This window comes from Hippocampus zosterae, chromosome 7 (genome assembly GCF_025434085.1).
Source record: "Hippocampus zosterae strain Florida chromosome 7, ASM2543408v3, whole genome shotgun sequence".
NCBI lineage: Eukaryota > Metazoa > Chordata > Actinopteri > Syngnathiformes > Syngnathidae > Hippocampus > Hippocampus zosterae.
The window spans coordinates 2314395-2332927 of NC_067457.1; the positions used below are offsets into that span (position 1 = coordinate 2314395).

Sequence of the window (18533 nt, forward strand, 5' to 3'; positions counted from 1 at the left end):
TATGCTACCGAGATTACCGCAGCTTCTATTTATTTCACTGCTTTTGCTCCTACTTCCTGTTGTGGGCGGGGCTTACATATTCAAAACAGAGCTTTTAGTCCCTTTTGCTAGCACGCCATTTCCAACGGGCCGTACTTTGCGATTCCCACGCGGCGACGATAATTCCAACGGGAAGACAAAATGCGCGCGGCGCCGAAGGCCGACCGCCCCGATCGGGATTCGGCGTTCGGGTTGGCTTTAAAAGTCCTTCGCAGTCTTGGAGTCTCAACACTAATCTACTTTTGGAAAGAGCAGTCACTAGCTGTTAAAAAGTGCCCGCCGAGAGGCGGTCAAATCAATGTGATGCTTCAAGTCAGACCGCCAGTGAGAGAAAAGAGCAGGGGCGGGGGGCGCGGGAGCTAGGCCGGGGTGGGGGGGGGCTCAGAAAGTGACAGCGGGACAGAGCGAGACAAAGGCGGCGGGGGTGGCGAGGTGAAGGCCGGACAGGAAAAAGCTGTTGGCCCCGCATTTCCGCCTGCCGGCACCTCGCGGGGGCCCTAAATGCGAAGGTGCCGACCTTGCGCGCCCCCCCCGGAAGGGGAGGGGCTGTCCTACGCTAGTGCCGCCGCCTTGCTTCTGCTTTGTGTCATGATATGATGAGTTGTCACAACAGCTCGCCGGGCCGCTAATGAGCTGCGAGTGTGGCCAAGGCAGGGGGCCGACCTGGAGGGATGAAAGTGGCGTGATGGATCGGGGGTCCGCTCGGGCCGGCGGGCCCATGGGGGGGGGGGGGGGGGGTGTTGACACCGGGCAGGAAAACAAAAGTGCACCACATTAAGTTTCGATTAAGTTCGATTCTCATAAATGTCAGCCCTGTGGAAAGCGGATTCTTCTTTCTTTTTGGCGGGGCCGGGGGTTTTTTCTTGCCCCTTCGGGGCGCAAATCCTCAAATTCAAGCAGACAATCTAAAGGGAATACTTAAGAGATTAACGGCGATGGAATATGAAATGCCGAGACAAATTAAAGGCTTATCGCAGGCTGCATCCGCCGGCATTCCGCACTGATTAGCCCTCACAAATCATATTTCTTGGCCAGCCCGAGATTGATCCGGAAGTGTTGATCTCTCTGCCGAGAGAGCGTGCATCTCCGGGGGCCCCCCCCAAAAAAGTGTGTGTGTGTGTGTGTGGAGAGGGGGGGGGGGGGTACCCCACCCCACCCCAAGATGTTTTATTGAACTTAATTATTCACTTTGCAGTTGCTTGATCAGAGTGCGGAACAAAAATATTCCGCGGGCCGGGCCTTTGCTCCCCCGTCCTCACGCTGCCACTCGGGTCGCTCGTCAGCGTTCATTTCCCCGCTTGCCGCGCCTTTGATAGTCGGCACATCAAATGGAATGGCAGAGAGGACACGTTCTGATGTGTCACACGCAAATAAAGCGGCGCGCAAGTCGCTGAAATATGAAGTGCTATTTGGTGGAAGTGTTGACAAATTGACTCTCGGGCACGCACGTGCGTTCAAGCGGCCCCCCCCAAACCCCGCCCTCCCGTACTCCGAGCTTCCACTTCTCGCTACACTTTTCAACATAAACAGCCTCTTGAGCTCTCGTACCTGAGTTAAACGGGCGATATTGTGTCAAGAGCGCCGGCGAATTCTGCTTTTTGAAATGCAATCAGCCGCGCAGAATTTCACTTGAAAGGCTGGCAATCAAGATTTTCAATTGGACGCCGACAAAAGAATATGTTAGGCTGTCGAGCGCGTTGATCCCCCCCCCCACCCCCCCTCACCATGCCGTGGATAAGACATGAGATTGATTCAACAGTTTCCTCTGTGAAATAAAAACGCTTTTGACGGGGGATGAATAAAACCCACTTGTAAAACGGATATTGACGGCTTTTTAAAGCGGGTGACGCTCGGCGTGTTTACATTAACCAAAAGCCCCCCCCCCCCCCCCAACAACAACAAAAAAAGAAGCGGCCTACTCACCCAACTGCCCAGATTGAGATGCCAGGCGCCCACCCTCCGGATGACTCCAACGTCCTCCGACACGGATGGAGATCCATCGCGCGGGTACATGACCGACCCCCGGCCCCCCTCCGACCGCCGCTCCCCCTCCGCCCCCTCCAGCGATTCCCGCCCTCCCTTGCGCGGCGTGCAGAAGCTCCCCTTTTGCGGCGCCGCAAAACCTCTCCTTTCCTCGCCGCCTTCCCGTGCCGAGTGAAGCGTGCTCGCGTGTGGGTGAACTTGTGTTCATTGTGCACTCTCTCTTTACACTCGCCCGTGGCCGAGCATTGCCCCCCCAAGGGTGTTTAGTCATTTGAGCAGCTCTCCGGCGGGGCTGCGAGGCCTAGCGAGCGCTACCTCATCCCGCCTCATCCATCACACGTGCTCTCTTCGCACAAAGTTTTTGATACCGGTGACAAGAAGTGGGGGGGCGAGGGGCATGGGGAGGCGGTGGATGACCTCGGGCAACAATAGTTCATAAGGGGGGGGGGGGGATAATAAAAACTGCCGTTAAGTATGTGACTGTGTGTTGGGAGAGGGTGGGGGGCGGGGGGGGGGGGGGGTTCCTTGCCCCTCGGATGACAAGCTCTGGCAAAGGGGGGAAACACACACAACATAGTTCACAAACAGAAGGCTTTGCCAAACAAGAGTCTGCGGTCCTCACAAAGGGGGGGCGGGGGGGGGCATTCTTTCAAAATTCAGGGGCTAAATGTTTGGCCTATGAAAAAAAACAAAACAAAGCAAAAGCAGCAAAAAATAATAAAAAATCCTCTGAAATGTTCTTTCTCACCAAACACTCGAGCAGGCCATTTCAGGCCCATGAGGTGCTGATTTCAAGAATCACGACAACAGGCTCACCCCCCCCCCAAAAAAAAAACGTCTCCATCCGAGACCCAACACAATCCAAACTTTTGTACCACAGGGCACGGCCAATCAGTGCCTTGAAAAAATGACACGGCAATCAAAGCTCACAGGGGGGACCACTTTCAAATGGTTTCCATCTTGGTGATATTACAATGACGTTTTTCCAACAACTCTCGAAAATCAAAATTAAAATTACAACTTTTAAAAAAAACAAACAAATTTTGGTTCATCGTATTTTTTACGGCCTTAAATTCCAAACATATGCTCTAATGACCTAACACCCAAGCGCCTAACAACAAGAACCACACCAAATTAAATATTTATCGGCAATATTATTTAAACATGGGCACCGCAGCTCTGAAGGGAAACACGTCGAGTCGAGCCAAAATAAAAGTTTCAATGATAAAATGCTTACAAATCAATCATAAAATTTCAAGGAGAAAACCTCGGCACTTCTATCTCATCTCGACCGAAAGCCGAATTTCTGCGAGTGCTTGTATTTTTTAAAACTTTCCCTGGTCCTGCAGGCCGCATCGCAGCGAGTCCCGTCCCGAGGCCCGAAAGGCAAAAGAAGAAAAAAGAAAAAAAAAAGGCGGGGGAATGTCAGGCACAATAGCGGCGGGTGACGGCAGGGGGGCTCCTGGGCTTGACAAGTAAAAGAGCCCCACGACGAGGCGGCGGCTAATTGCCCGCCGTCCATTCAGCCGGGCCCGCCACGCTCCCGCCGCCTCCCTTTTGTCCCACGTGCACTTTCTTCAGTCAACGCAAAGTGATGGACAGCTCGCCATCGCGCAGGCACAACGCCATCAACAACACAGGACGGGGGAAAAAAAAAAAAAAGAGTGGGGGGGAGCATGAAATAGTTTCCACTGTATTAAAAGTGGCGCAAGAATTAAAAAAGCAAGGAGGACAATTCAATTTCAATGATAAAACAAATTCTTTGCTTTTGAAATATTTCCTTTTTTTGGGGGGGGGGGGGTCAAATGTGATTATTTTTACACGAAGAAACAAGTGTTTTGAGGAACAGAAAAGTCTCTTTGAAATATTCCCCTCGTTTGTTGCAGCTGAATATTCATCACGTTGGACTCAAAACAAATACACACAAAAGCCAAAGTCCAAATGTGATGAAATAAATCAATACAACGAATGTCGTCCTTCACGTCAAATCAATTCTAAAAGACGGCAAACAAATAATCAGGAACATCTTCTTCGGGACGCTTCGGACTAATTCATTCCCTGTCAGCCTGTCCGGAAAAAAAGCCATCAAACGTCACCTTTCGTCAATCCAAATTGTCAATCTGTCACTTAGCAACATAAGTGTTATAAATTTGCCAAACGGCGCCCCGGCCGCAGGAAAAGCAAGAAAACACAAAATCCCGTATGATCGTTGAAGCCATGCAGGGGAGAAACGGCATTTGCACACGTGGGGGGGAAAAAAAACAAAAAAAAACAAAACAAGAAACAGAAAGTGTGAAAAGTCTTACCATTTAAAAGAGCCGGATTTGGGATGCTGCTCGCTTCCTGGTTAAAACGCGCATGCCGCCACTCGCGCTCGTGCACTCACTCCAAGCAGACTCCCACCACCATGTCAGCCACTAATCCACTGGGGGGCAGCACCTCGTCTACGGCGGCCCCCCTCGCTCACGCCCCGATGGGTTAAGCCGATAAGACGGCCGCCGCCGCCACGGCGCCCGGCCGCCGCCTGGCCGGCCCTTTGGGTTCGCGCCGGCCGGCACGGGCAACGTCGCCCGGGCCGGCCGCGCCCGGGCGCCATCCGACGCTCCGTCGACGGCGTCCGCCCGGGACTCCCTCGCTCTCCCCCTCGTGCGTCTTCATATCCACCACCACCACCACCACCGCCGCCACCCCCCTCCTCGCTGCAAACGGCCCTTTTGTGTCCGCGTCTCCCGTCTTTGATAAAGTGAAAAGAAAAAGAAGAGAGGCTTTCACTCACCGGCTCGGCGGACATAAGGCGAGTGGAGTGATGCGTCTTTTTCGGAGTTGCCCTAACTTGGCTAAACTCGAGCAGCGGGGTGTCTCTCCCGTCATGTCAGTAATCCCCCCCACCTCACCCCACCCCGGCAAAAAAAAAAGAAAAACTAGCCACGCTCCATTCAGCGCCGGTCACACTACGTTAGACACAAAATCGAGGGGTGGAAAAAGCATTCCGAAGATTTTCCACAGCTGGGAAAAAAAAAAAAAAGAAAAAAAAGAAGCGTCAAAAAGAGCAAGCGGAACACTTCCAAGACTGACGAAAAAGTCAGCAGCAACAACGGCAAGCCTGTCCGCAACGTCGCCGACATCAACAACAACAACAACGACGGCAGCAGCTAAACAGGGAAAAGTCAGGGGGGGGGGAGAGAGAAAAAAAAAAAAAAACAACAACACAAAAAGTCAAGGCGGAGGAGCCGGCGGAGGCAAATTGCGGCCAAGTGGCGTCGGCGCGAGGAGGAAGCCCACTCTTAAAGCCGTGATCCGACCAGCCGCCGCCGCCGCCGCCGCCGCCGCCGCTCACCACCGCTGTGAGCCTTTCAACCGCCGCACACCAAAACTGACTATTGATCTTCAAATGCTGATAATTGAAAAGATCAAAAAGATGAAACAAAAAAGGAGAACAAGGAAAAAAAAAAAAAAGAAAGAAAGGGGAAGAAGAAGAAAAATCAAGAATGCGCCGACTTACCATTTTGTCCTTTTTGTTGCCAGCTTTTTTCCGGAGCGCTTTTGCGTTTTTTTAATTAAAAAAAAAAAAAAAAAAGAAAGGACCAAAAGTATTTCGCATTGAAGGTGTCAAATTTTTTTTCCCCCCCCAGCCGCGTCCTCTTGATCGTATTACTTCCACGGTCCTGCGTTCCAATGCGTCTGAACTTTTTCCCTTTTCTCCTTTATTTTGTTTGTGCTACCTTGCCTTTTCTCCCCCCCCCTTTTCTTTTTTCTCTTCTTTTTCTTGTCCTCCGCTTGAAGACTTTAAAAAGGCTCGCCGCCGCCGCACGCGCACTCGCCCGCTCGCTCGCGAAAGCAGCACAAATTATCTCGCCACCTTGCGCGGCGCTCTGATGCTTTTGGCCGCCAACTTTGCGCGGCCCTTTTACGACTGCATCAAAATTAGCATTGTCAAAGCGGTTAATGAATATTAATATTGTATTTGTCATTGGAGCTGGCCCATTGCTGAACTCCGAGTCATCCATCAGGGACAAGATTAAGCACACAATTATTTCTGACTGACAGGGACCAAATCTGGAAGATTTCACCCCCCCCCCCCCCAACCACTCCTCCCTTCTCCCCCTCTGACAATTTAAAGAAAAAGACACAACATCGTCTTTAAGGTGACTCCCGGGAGACCGGGCGAGATTAATACACTTTTAATGAAGCAAGATTCCGTAGTTACTTGAGGGGGAAATGGGAAGGGAGAGAGGGGGGGGGGCATTAAAAAATATATACTTGAAATCTTGTATTTCACCGTTTTGATGATTGACGATTTTGAGATACGGGATTTCGTCTTTTCTCTTTTTTTTTGGGGTGCGGACAAGAGTGGATTTTTTTTTTTCCCCTGCCACGAGCGCTGCTTAAATCTATCATGAAAGATTTATTAAGAAAGCGCCGGACCCCCGGCATTCGCCGTCTCCCACGGCGGAGCGCTGCTGGGCCGACCGCCGCGGACCACACAGGCTGCACCCGGCAAGTGAGAAGGACGGCCAAAAAAAAAAAAGCAGCAACCGTGTCACTCCTCGAATGATTTCTGCCATTCCAAGTCAATTAATTTAGCTCTCTCAACAAACACTTTTTTTCTGACTATAAATTTTCTTTTTTTTAACCGATCATTATTTTGAGCAATATTGTTTTTTCCCTTTTCTTATTTTGCCACTCTTCCCTTTTGTGGGTGAAATAATTTTAGCGTTTTCACCACCAAAATTGCTTCCTTTATTTTGCACAAGTTCAGGCCCCCCCCCCCCCCAAAAAGATAATTCCCAAACTGTTCAAATGAATTTCTGCCCTTTTCATGCCATTGTTTGGCCCCTTTGTGAACATTACGATCTCCTTTTGTCCCATTATCTGCTCACAAGGCCGAATAAGTCTCGCTGCAACAAAACGGCAATAATTCCCAGACTATAAATGTGAATTGCTCTTCCTTTCCCAGTCATCATTCTGTCCTGGGAGCTGTCATCGTAAAATAAAGCGAAAAGAATTTTAAGACTCGGCAGATGTGGGGCACAAACGCCGGCCGCCCGCCCCGCGAATCGACGTCCAGTACGGGAGGTGGGAGAGGTGGCCCTCGCCAGACCCGACCGAGCAGCCGTCCGGCCGGGCGACGGGGTGAGCGGCCACCCCGCGGGCTGCCCTAATACCATTAGCAACCCTTCGATGAACACACTAAATTGGCTTTTGTTCTCCGGGTTGCAGATCCGGCACGCAGATGGCGTTTTTCTTTTTCTCCTCTTAAGTCGGCTGCGAGCTGCAAAGGGGAAAGTTTGCTCATTCGCTCCTGCCGAAAAGCAGTTTCAGTTTGCTTCGTACACACAACCCAAACATTATTTGCGGGTTGAATTCATGCAGAGGAGACGCATCATTTGATACTCTACTCACGTCAGTCAAGGCAACATTCAAATGATGTGATTTTCATGAGTAGATTTGGTGAGAAATTTTTTAGGAGACTGATTTAAAAATAACAAATCTGTTCGAATAGCTAACGTCAAATTATATTTTTTTTAATTTGCAATTTTTCTCAAACTTTGTAAATAGCAGGGGACATTTTTTTTTCCCCAAAAAGTGAAGTTGGCCTACAGAAAGAAATATAATAACGGATTATTATTAAAAGAAAACTGAAACTAAATCGTACGCAAAACTAATTGGTCTGACTTAAAAAAATAAACACAATTTCAAAGAGGTAATTTGACCTACAAATAAAACATACATGATTACTCAGAAACAATGTAATTTGCACCTAGACCAAGACTTTTTGGGGGAGGAGGCAGATTTCAAAGAGGTAAAAAAAAAAAAAAGATGAAGCAGAATAATGAATTCATACAATGCGCTTGCTAATTCACATGAATAAATAATACAAACGCTAAAGACATATCAAATGATCAATTTTGATGAACGATGCCGCTATCGAACGCTAACATCACAGAGATGTCAGTCTTGCCCAACGCTGATGTCCAGCAAGGGTGATCGTTTTTCAAGGATGCTCCAAAAAAAAAGGAGGTTTAAATTGATGAGCAGACAAATCCTGCCGACTAAAAATGTGGAGGGGAGAGCCAGCGAGCGATTGACCAAAGAAAGAAAGAGAGAGAGAGGGAGGCCCAGCGTGATCACATCGGTGCTGGTATCAAATTAACGCAGCGACTTTGAAACTTATTGATCTGCTATTAAGACACTCGTGAAGTTGATGAAGTGAGTGCTGTAGGTGACTCGGGCCACTTCAAAGCAGCCGCATAAAACAAGATACGCTTTGATCAGGAGAGCGAGGCCTTCACACGACCAGGGAGGATATTCCAAAAAAAAAAAAAAAAAAAAAAACCACCCCCAACCAAATTCGCCTCACACTTATTAACCCGATCCAGCCCGGGTTTAGATTCGGCTCCAGCAAGAGTCCGAAAGCATTTCAAGGATGCTGGTGACATTTTTCAGATTTTTGATAATTCGTACCTAGCAGATGAAATTGCATGACCAAAAAAAAAAAAAAAAAAAAAAAAAAAAAACGCACGGTGGCTACATATATATATATATATATATATATATATTTTTTGGGCCCCGAGTGCTTTTTGTTCATACGCGCTTTGCGATTCAAACAACAACAACACGACGCAACGATGGCCATTAACGTTCGGCGGCGATAAGAAGCCGGGATGGAGGATTCTTGGCGGCAAATACGGCGTGTAATAAGGAGCACAATGAGCCAGACAAAGCAAGAGCGCGAGCGAGATAGCGGCGCTATTGTGCGCGGAACCCCCGTACCCACTTGGCTTCAGGCACACAACATTAAATGCGGCGCGCTGCCAATCACACCTGCACTTTCTTGTCCTCGTTACCGCTGGGTGGTGGTAGTAAGTCGATGTTTACGCGCTCGCAATCCTGCCAATGAGACTGATAAAGACGTGTGCCATTTGAAGGATGCTTCCGCCAAAAAATTGTTAACATGGTCGTGACAGGAGGAGACGAGCGTGATAACGACTACATTTGACCACGTCGGAGGGATGACGTATTTTGTGGTGGTATTTTTGACACACACTTTTTCTGCTTAAATTGGAAACATTGAAGTCAACGCAGTATTACTGTGCGAGCTAACCAACAAAGATGCTAACCTCAAAGAGATATTTAGGGAGAAAGAAATCTGGGGAAGCGAGAAGCACAATAAGACGGTTAAACATTTGAAGCGCGCTTATCTCCCCAACTCCCCCCCCCCCCCCCCCACACACACATTTTGTTGGGCGGTGGAATTAAGAGCGGCCGACGTGTCGCGACAAGTCAGCAAAGCGACAAAACAGCCGTTCGCTGACAGTTGCGTTGACGTTCTACGACTTACTTGCGGGTGTGATGGAGTTAGAAAGAGGTTGGACGGGTGCATGGTGGGTGGGTGGGGTGGGGGGGCTGCATAAACCAAATGCTAAATGACAGCTCCACTTAATTATGTATATAGGGATGTTGTGTGGTGGAAGAACAATTGCAATTAAAATAACTTAAATAAAAGCTCGTTCCTCCCTTTTATCCTGACTGCCAAAGACCTGATATGCTTTTCCGCAAGGATGCCCATATTGCCTAGAGTCAAGGTCAAATCCCAGCACAAAATAAATACATAAATAATAACAATACTATGCCCACTCTGCTTCATCATCACCTCAACTTGTAATGTGACTGCATACAACTGCCAAAATAGCAACAACGTGACATTCCACGTGTTAAGATGGAGGGTTCGAGAAGCATCGGATGCGGTGGTGGGAACGAAGGGAGGCAGGAGAGATGATTAAAAATAAAAAAAATAAACGCTCAGGGGCCACATTTGATCTGTAAATCAGACAGATGGGCTTGGTCATTACAAGGTGAGGTAAAAAAAAAAAATGTTAAAAAAAGAAAAAAAAGTGGAAACATAAAAGCCTAATTCTGTCATTACTTTCATTTTTAATCATGTTCTTTATATCAATTAAATGTACCAATTTACTAAAATATTTCTGAGCTGCGGATGTTATTATTTATAATAAATAAAATGACGGAAGGACAAATAATTATATTTATTTTTAATTTTATATATATATAGTTTATATATATATATTTAATTAAATTTTATTTGTCCAATAATTAAAACAATACAAATCAACAAATACATGTCAATTAAATTAACCAATTAACTGCTCAATTCATGCAAAAAATACATTATTTTTATTCACTGTGTAATGACTTCCGTAATTAAAACGGATTAATTATTAAACAAAATGAAAGAGCTGCTCAACAAAAAAAATTCAAACAATAACATTACTCAGCCTTATTTTTCAATTCCCATAATAATGTAACTAGTATTGAAAAAAACATAAAAAATATCTACAAAACATTTCACTAATATGTTTTTTTTTTACAGTTGATCAATTAAAATAACTTGTTTTTTAAATTAGCATTAGACTGTACGTGAAGTTTTTTTTGAGATGTAAAAAAAAAACCCAAAACAAATTTAAAAAAATAACAATAATAAAAAAAACCCTGCAAGTATAAAAAGCAAGCTGGGTCAATGAGAGAGTAGAAACGGCAAAGGAGCCGCTACTCATGCTTGGGCTGCTTGTGCCGCTGCACTCCAGAGTCGGCGGGACTCGGGGCGGCGCTGTCATGTCGGCGGGATTGATCAACAGGACCGCCATTTCCAATCGCATGTGGTCATGTAGAAGCTAAAGTCACCTGCATCTGTCCTCACAAAACCTCCGTTTATGTAGATATATTTATGGACCCAAAAAAATCGACGGGGGAAAAAAAAAGGACAATTTAACCGTGCGTTACGTTTCAGCCAAAATATAACCAGCAAAAATCGTCGCTCCGTTTCATTTTGGGGGGGGAAAGAAAATTGCTTTGAGCTTTTGGCGACGAAACGCGCGCACCTGGCAACAACCGGGATAAAGTCAATCAAAAGTTTAGGGCGAACTTACGAGTTCAAGGTAGCGGCGGACGCGGGGGAGGTGGGAGGGGCTACTCGGAGTGCATGTCACGTACAGTTAACCTTTTTATCGGGCTCGCCTGTGGTCTCATCAGTCGATGAAATTCTTCGCCGGCGGCCGGTGGCGGCTTAACCGAGGGGACGCCGACCAATAGAAAAATATTTCATGGTGTTAGCATTTCAAATGGCGAATGGAGGGCGTTGAGGGTGGAGGGGGGGTTGGGGGGCGCCAACCGATCGTTGCCAGCGGAATTAATTGCCTATTCCGAGAATAATGTCCCTTATCCGCAATCCTCGAAGGGCTCAACGAGAGCAGAGGCTACTTTGTTTTTTTTTTTTTTCTTTTTTGTTTCAAAAAGCAAAGTGTCTAGTGGGGGTCGCGGCCCATTTGGGGCCAAAAAAGTGCACTCAACCGAAATAATCCACATGACAATTGTATTATTTTACTGCTACTTAAACAGTGTGTGAATTCAGTCAAAACTACATTTAAAAGCAATCAAACAATACATTTTTTTTGATGTTTTAGATTTTTTTTTTTTTAATGTTTGACACTTCTGCGTTTGGCTAGCCGCGAAAGCTCGCTAAATGGCTCAAGATGGTGCGACCCCGGTGGCGCTCCTATTCTTTCATTTGGGGGGGGGGATTTAAGATCAGGCTCTGTTACACATCGGCCAAGCATATGCGTTGACCCCGACTTATATCGCAGCATTTTCTTTTCTTTTTCCCCCCCCTGAAGCTAACCCTTTCTGAAGCAATGCGGCTTTTCAAACTCAAAACGGCATTCCAAATGCGGATTGTTCCAATGCTAAGAGAGAAAATCTTGCCCCCCGGCCCCGCTAGAAAAACTGCGCTCTCATTTGGAAGAAAACAGCCGCCGACGAAGTAAAAGCAAATACTAGCGTTCAATTTTGGGGTTTTGGTGACTGTGAATGAGCGAAATTCTTGTTCCGACGGTGTCGATTTCACTTCTGGGCAGATGGACGCGGTAAATTCGCCGTCGACAAAAAAAAAAAAAAAAAACGAAATTACACGCTTCCCGTGCGTTCATTGCGGATTCAGCCCGACGGAGTCAATCTTATTAACTTCCACGCCGGTTCACATGTGACATTTGCTTCAATTTTTTCCCCCGGCCAACATCAAAAACATCAATTAGCAACTGGAAAATGGGAAAGCGCGAATGACGGACGCCGATAACGGCGGCTCATTTGAAGCGAGAAGGGAAATCTATTCTCCGGTTTTGAATGTGCTCATTACGATTGCCTGTTTTCAAAGAAGACCTCCAAATAGCAAAGAAATTAAATTTATCTCATCCAAATGGCCAGGAATTGTTTTTTTTCCCCCTCCCTTTCTTTCTTTCTATTTTTTAATCCGACGTCTATCTCGCAGCCTCAGCGCGGCAACGCTTTGTGTCAAAGCTGCATTCTTTCTTTTCTTTTTTTTTGGTATTATTTCTCATTAGAACAGATCACAATTCCCCACAGAAGTTGAAACCCAACACCGTTGCCCCGCGCGCGACCCGTCGAGATTATTTTTTGAAGACGGTCCGGCGTTTCTTCAGACGGGGGAAAATTATGCGCTAAAGTCGCCTAAATGTGACCGAGCGTTCGCAGCCAAAGCGCTAGAAACGATAAATGCCGTTATCACATGAAAAGAAATATAATTAGAGGATTTTTTTTTTTTCCCGGAACGTGTGTCAATGTTGCAAATCGAAAGCATCTGTTATTGTGCGCGTTTGGTAAACAAAGCAGGCATTTGCTAAAGTTGTAACATCTAAATATTTTCATACAGAGGCTATTTATTATTTTTTTAATATTTATTTTCTGTTTTTATTTGAATTGTTTTGGTTTCAATTGTTCATTAAAATTTCAAAAAGGGTAATATTGCAAGACGATTATTATTACATATTTCAAAATATATGCTTGCACCACAAACGTGTTTTTATTTCCAAATATAGAAATGTATTGTCATTAAATAAATAAATCCCTTTCAGATTAATCCCGATTTTGCTATTTCAAAACATTTTAAAAATTGATTGTATGTACTTTATTTATATAATTTATATAAATAGATTTTATTCTTAATTTGTTGTGGAAATGAATCACATCCCCCCCAAAATATTTTTTTTAAATAATAATCAAAAAGAACAAACACTGCAGGAAACCGAAAAAATAACCTGATTCAAACAATGGCATTTGATTTAATTTAATCTCGTGTTTCACGTCGGCATTGATTCGCGGCTGCCCGTTTCATTAAAAATCTGAAATCGGATGCCGGCCACCCGCCGCCGCCGCCGCAACCTTTAAGTAAAAGGCTATTTTGGGAGTCCAAATCCAGCTATTGTCAGTGGCTTCCTTATGCTTGAATTACATCTCCGAGGGACCCGAACAAAAGCAACTTTGGCGGCGGAGGGAAGACGCTCGTAACGTATCAAATTCCTCCGGCCCATCATCGATTCCTGCTCTTTTTGACATTATTTCGATGCATTTTTTTAGTTTCCTCGGCCGTCTTGTTGCTCGCGTGACACTAAAGACAGCCGCCGTCCAAACAAGCCACGCGGGGGAGTATCTACTATCTGTCAAAAGAGCGGGCCGGTTCCCGGTATGAAGCGGCCCGACGCTGGGATGCGGTGCCGAGAATCAGCGGGATGAAAACATCACTCTTTATAATGGAGGCTAATCAGATTTCGGGCTGCTGTTTGCCTCGGGGCTAAAGACAAGACAAAAGGTCTCGTAAGCAATACCCTCGGCGAGACAAAAGGCCAAAAGGAAACATTTTAACAAGCGCAAATGTGATGCTACGCTCATCGCTACGATTCACATAAGTCAACTGAATTATTTTTTTTTTTCGCCAAACAATTTCATTCTGGACATTTGTAGTTTAGCGCCGGGTGAACTAAAAAAAATGGGTGTTGACCTTCCGCCATCAAACTTTTGACACCAAGTAGCATGTTTTGAAAGTCCCTTTTACTCTTATTTCATTCAGTGATTCTGAAGTGAGCCCCGCGCTCCACACTTTGAGCAAAACCGGTCGACCGTGTGTGTTTTAATATTAGATCGCTTCCGAAATGGCCAAATGGTCTATTTGCAATGATTTGCATTGTAATTATTTGACAGGGGGTTGCGGGGGGGGCAGGCCGCTTCACAAGTTTGCACAGTGTCTGAGCAAACAAAAGCCTTGTGCGTGCACACTGGTTGGAGAGAGCCACTCCAGGCTGTTAACCCATTACGAGGCTAAATATCAAAATGACAAACAAAACAAAACAAAAAAAACGGCAGCGAGGTGCAATTAGCGTCGCGCATTTCCCAGATTAGGAGTAACCACCCAAATGGATTTTCCACCACAACGCGAGGAGAAAGAGTACAAAGGCAATTTTGCATTCCGCGCACCGAGATGCTCCCCTCGCCTTAACATTGACGCGTGCAAAGTCAACGTTTGATTATTGACGGAATTTCGCAGTCGCGACAACCATTGCCCCCGAGGGTCGACTTTTGAGATCCTGTTCTTAAGCCTCCGAGTCTTAAAAGGGTCCAAATTACTCAGCCCTATTATAAGATGTCATATCATAACCTTACCTTTCCAAATGACTTTTAAGAGTTTGGACAAATTTGCACTTTCATGTGCGCCGCCTTGGCGGACCAGTCGCTTGCTCGGTGGGGGGCTCGAAAGGAGAGATTTATAATGAGCTGCGGTGAGGTTAATTGGTCCGAGTGATGTACTTCTTCCTTGTGAAATGAAGTCCATTTCCTGGACACCTTCAATAAACAATCACTTCATCCCAATTTTAGAGAGAGACGGAGAAAGAAGGGCGAGCCACCGCCCAATCGATGATGACACTTGCCATGAGGCACCACAAGTAACCTCGTAATCAAGTGCGAATGGAATGCGGCCGCGTACGGCTGGCCATTCACCGGCCCTGCCGCTGTAATTACGGAGCAAACTATTCCATCCGTCTTCATCGCCGCCGGCGACGCCCCACCCATCGATGTATAGTTGGCATTCGAAAGTGACAAAGGCCTGAAACAACTGAGCCGTGTGCAGCAGAGTGCGTACTGGCCGAGAGCCACCATGGCAACCTTTCCTGCTATTACATATCACTCGAAGGCAGCGATGGGAAATCCAGATCCGGAAAGCAAACACCCTGCCACAGTTTGGCTTTGGGCCGCAGGTACTCCGACGCAACCGGCTTGTAAACAAGCTCATCAAGTCTAATGTACGTCCTCATTATACATGGGAAAACCTTCACTGGGTAATTTGCCGTTACGTATTGTAAAACGTAACCTGGCGCTTAATGAGGACCCCCACAAAAGGTCTCCAACACAAGCACAAACGCTAACAATCATCACACACCCAAAACCTGACACTTAAAACGCAACCGAGACATTCTCACCGTCCATGGCAAACCTGACACGCTGGCTCTCACACACGCACATTGCCATTCTTTGCAACTATGTATACGTGTTCACATACAGATGTGAAGATTTGGCTGGCGGTGAGCCCCACAATGCAGAAAAGCCAAAAAGCTTGAGTCGCTAGCCTTTTATAGCACGCTGCTCACACACACACACACACACACATGGAGATGCAGTCTTCAGCCAAAGATCAAAACCACACGCTGCCACCGGTCTATATTTTCAGCAGGCTATATATCTTAATTATGCCTCTTCTTCTCCGAGAAGACAGAAAATGAGGCCTTTCCCGTCTTGACTTTTACGGGGACATTATTACACGTCTGTGCAAAAAAAAGAAAGAAAAAAAAAATCACCCACGCACACACACACACACACACACACATTGGGCTTTATTTCGCTCGCAGGGCCCAATTCACATTGTCATCGAAGAAGGAAAAAAAAAAAAAAAAAGCAAACGTGCTGTCAAAATGAAGAGCAAGCAGGCTGTGCTGGATTAAGACCTCACAAGGTAGAGAAGACCGAGAACAAATGGCCCCCAAGATTTCCAGCTCAGTGTGATTATCTCCTCCCTTTTTCCTCATGGGTCGCAGCTTTTCGGGGTCACCACCATTGCGTTCACACACAAGCACACACACACACACACACACACACGGTTGAGAGGGCTTTGCCGTTTCGGTGGCTCAATGGCATCTGCAGCTCTCCAGCGATAATGCTCAGCGACCCGGCAAAGGCCCGCATGGCGGGCGCCCGGCCGGCCCCACCTCTCTACTGGAATTAGATGGGGGGGGCATATCACCGTTGAGCCCCCAGGTGGCGCTGCTGCAGGCGTGTGGGAGTGCGACTTGAGCTGCGGCCAGCAGGAAAAGCACGCGGCGGTTAGTCCAAGATAGCAAAGAGCCAAAATGAGTGATAGGGTCTTAAAACAAAGGCGGCAGTCGACACATGCACTCCATTTCCCACTCCCTGCCTTTTTTTTTTGTTGTTGTTGAAGTTTTCATTGAACATTCTAAAATATGCTGCTGAGCTTGAGGAGAAAAAAAAAACACAACTGCAGCAATATGGCAAAGGACGACTGGAAACTACCCCAAGATGGCACTCAGGAAGTCTCTCACCCAAATCCGAATAAAAGGCCCTTCAGAATCGGTGACTGGTTATCTGAAAACAGCGCCTCCGTCTGCATTGGAGGCCACGCCGCTGGCCTGCTGCAGTTTGTTTAGCGACACTTTCTTTGACGACACCCCGAGGTTACAATTAAGCTCCATTAGAGCCTTTTAACCGAGTTAAGAGGTGCAGACTGGTCAGTGGGGGGGGAGGCAGCCGAGGGAAAACGAAGAAGAAAAAGAAGCAAGCGACTCTCTGGCAGGCCAGCAGCTGAACAGGCACGAAACAAATGTGACAGCCAGTGAGAGTCAACGAAATGCCGGTGTCGCAGGTGACTTGGCGGGTCGCGTCACTGCGGCTGTCAAAAAAAAAAAAAAAAAAAAAAAGAACAAAGAAATTTGACTTTATAAGTCTTTTTTTTTGGGGGGGGGGGGTGATCAGAGCATCGAGGTTACAAAACAAACGGCTCTATAAATACTCCTCGGCTGCGGTGAATGCGCAGATGCGTGGATGCAGATGCCACAAAACAATTTTTCGGAAGGGGGTTAAGTGGGTGGTGGCTGTGCGCGTCGTTCCATGCCCCCCCCCACCCCCCATACGCTGAATAGAGCAATACAGCTGGCTGCGAACAAAAAACGCCGCCTCTCTTTCATCAGCGAATCAAAAACAACACCCCCCCACCCCAAAAAAAGACGACGGCGAAGAAGAAGGCGGCAAATGAATGTATCATTTCCATCCCTCCTCCTCCTCCTCCTCGCCGTCCTCACAATTCCTTTTCCGTCGACCCCTCGATGAAGATGTTTACAGATCAGCTCTCATTCCCCCTCTTTTTCACATTTGCGCTTGGACACGTTTCAAAAGCGCAGGCCTTTTCATCTGCGGGGAAATTTTGCTCCTTCGTGGCTTTCAAAACAGGAAGCGGCGACAATATGAAAGCTGAAGGCGCATCACTGCCGCCCCTTCAGTCGACGCATCCGAGTGCCAAGGTGCCAACTGTGCCAGTCATGCTGACCCCCCCCCCACCACCACTACCAGCCTGAATGGCATTCACGGCTCGGGCTGGGAATTGTGGTTCGAGCTTGCGCGCGCTATTGTGCTCTTTGTTCACAGCTGCTGCGTTTATCCCAGAAAAAAAAAAACTTTATTCACGCAAGTCAAGGGCAAAAAGGATCGATGAATACATTAATGTGCAAATCATTCCGTCGTGAGCCTGACTAGAGACGATTCCCTGAGTTTTATTGGTGACCCGCAAAAGAAACGATTTTTAACATGACCGTAAAATCTCTTGCGCGTGCTACACAAACCAAAATATTCATTCAATCATTCATAAGTGACTTGGCTAGTACCGGGACGGTCCTGCAGGGGGCAGCAACAAGTCTAGGTTGCTCGGAAACCGTTTAAAAAAAAAAAGCGACAGCAGACCAAAAATCCTCATTTTGTCCATATTTTGTATTTAATGTCGCGCGTTTCAGGAAAGGACGCTAACGCTAAACGAAGAGTCTTATCCAAAGACGGCCCCCGGAAAGTTTGGCCCAAATCTAATGTGGCATTTCAGGGTAAAATTCCTTTGACATGTGCAAATTTGATTCCTATCTGAATTCGGGGTGGCCATTCAAGTTTGCCCTGCTTCCACTTAACCGCTACATTTGTGGCCATTGCTTGCTAACCCAGGAATGCCCCCCAGGGAGCTTCGTGAAGATTTGCTGTCTCGTTGCAGAAGGAAAAAAAAAAATCAAAAACAAAAAAAAAAGGTATGGGTAATTATCTGCGACGGTAATTGCCTCCGACTTGCCGCTTCCCTGTTATCAATCAACCATTTCAATTGTAGCTGTTATTAGACGATCCCAGGAAGTTTCGCCCAAACGCACTCTCATTAACGACGGACTCTTGGAGAGCTTTACACAGCCGAGAATGCTTTCCCATCCAAAACGGGCAAGTGCTATTTTAATGGCGCGTACGTAGGTGTCTGTTTACTCATGTTGTATTCATAATTCGGCCTCCTGCAGGGCATGCGCGTCCACCGAGTACCCTCGAACACGCCGTGAGGA

General features: G+C 46.8%; 1 protein-coding gene across 36 annotated transcripts in view; it reads right to left on the reverse strand.

Annotated features, from left to right (window-relative positions):
• The window catches only part of tcf7l2 (transcription factor 7 like 2), a 76475-nt gene that overhangs the window by 20984 nt on the left and 36958 nt on the right, over positions 1-18533 (reverse strand). The window contains exon 1 of one of the 36 annotated variants that reach the window (XM_052070837.1): positions 1963-2087. The exons of the other annotated variants lie outside the window; for them this stretch is intronic. Within the exon in view, the coding sequence (XP_051926797.1) occupies positions 1963-2052 (90 nt within the window). The 5' untranslated portion in view covers positions 2053-2087. Of the gene's footprint in view, positions 1-1962; positions 2088-18533 lie in introns of those variants that run through there. 36 annotated transcript variants of the gene reach the window in all.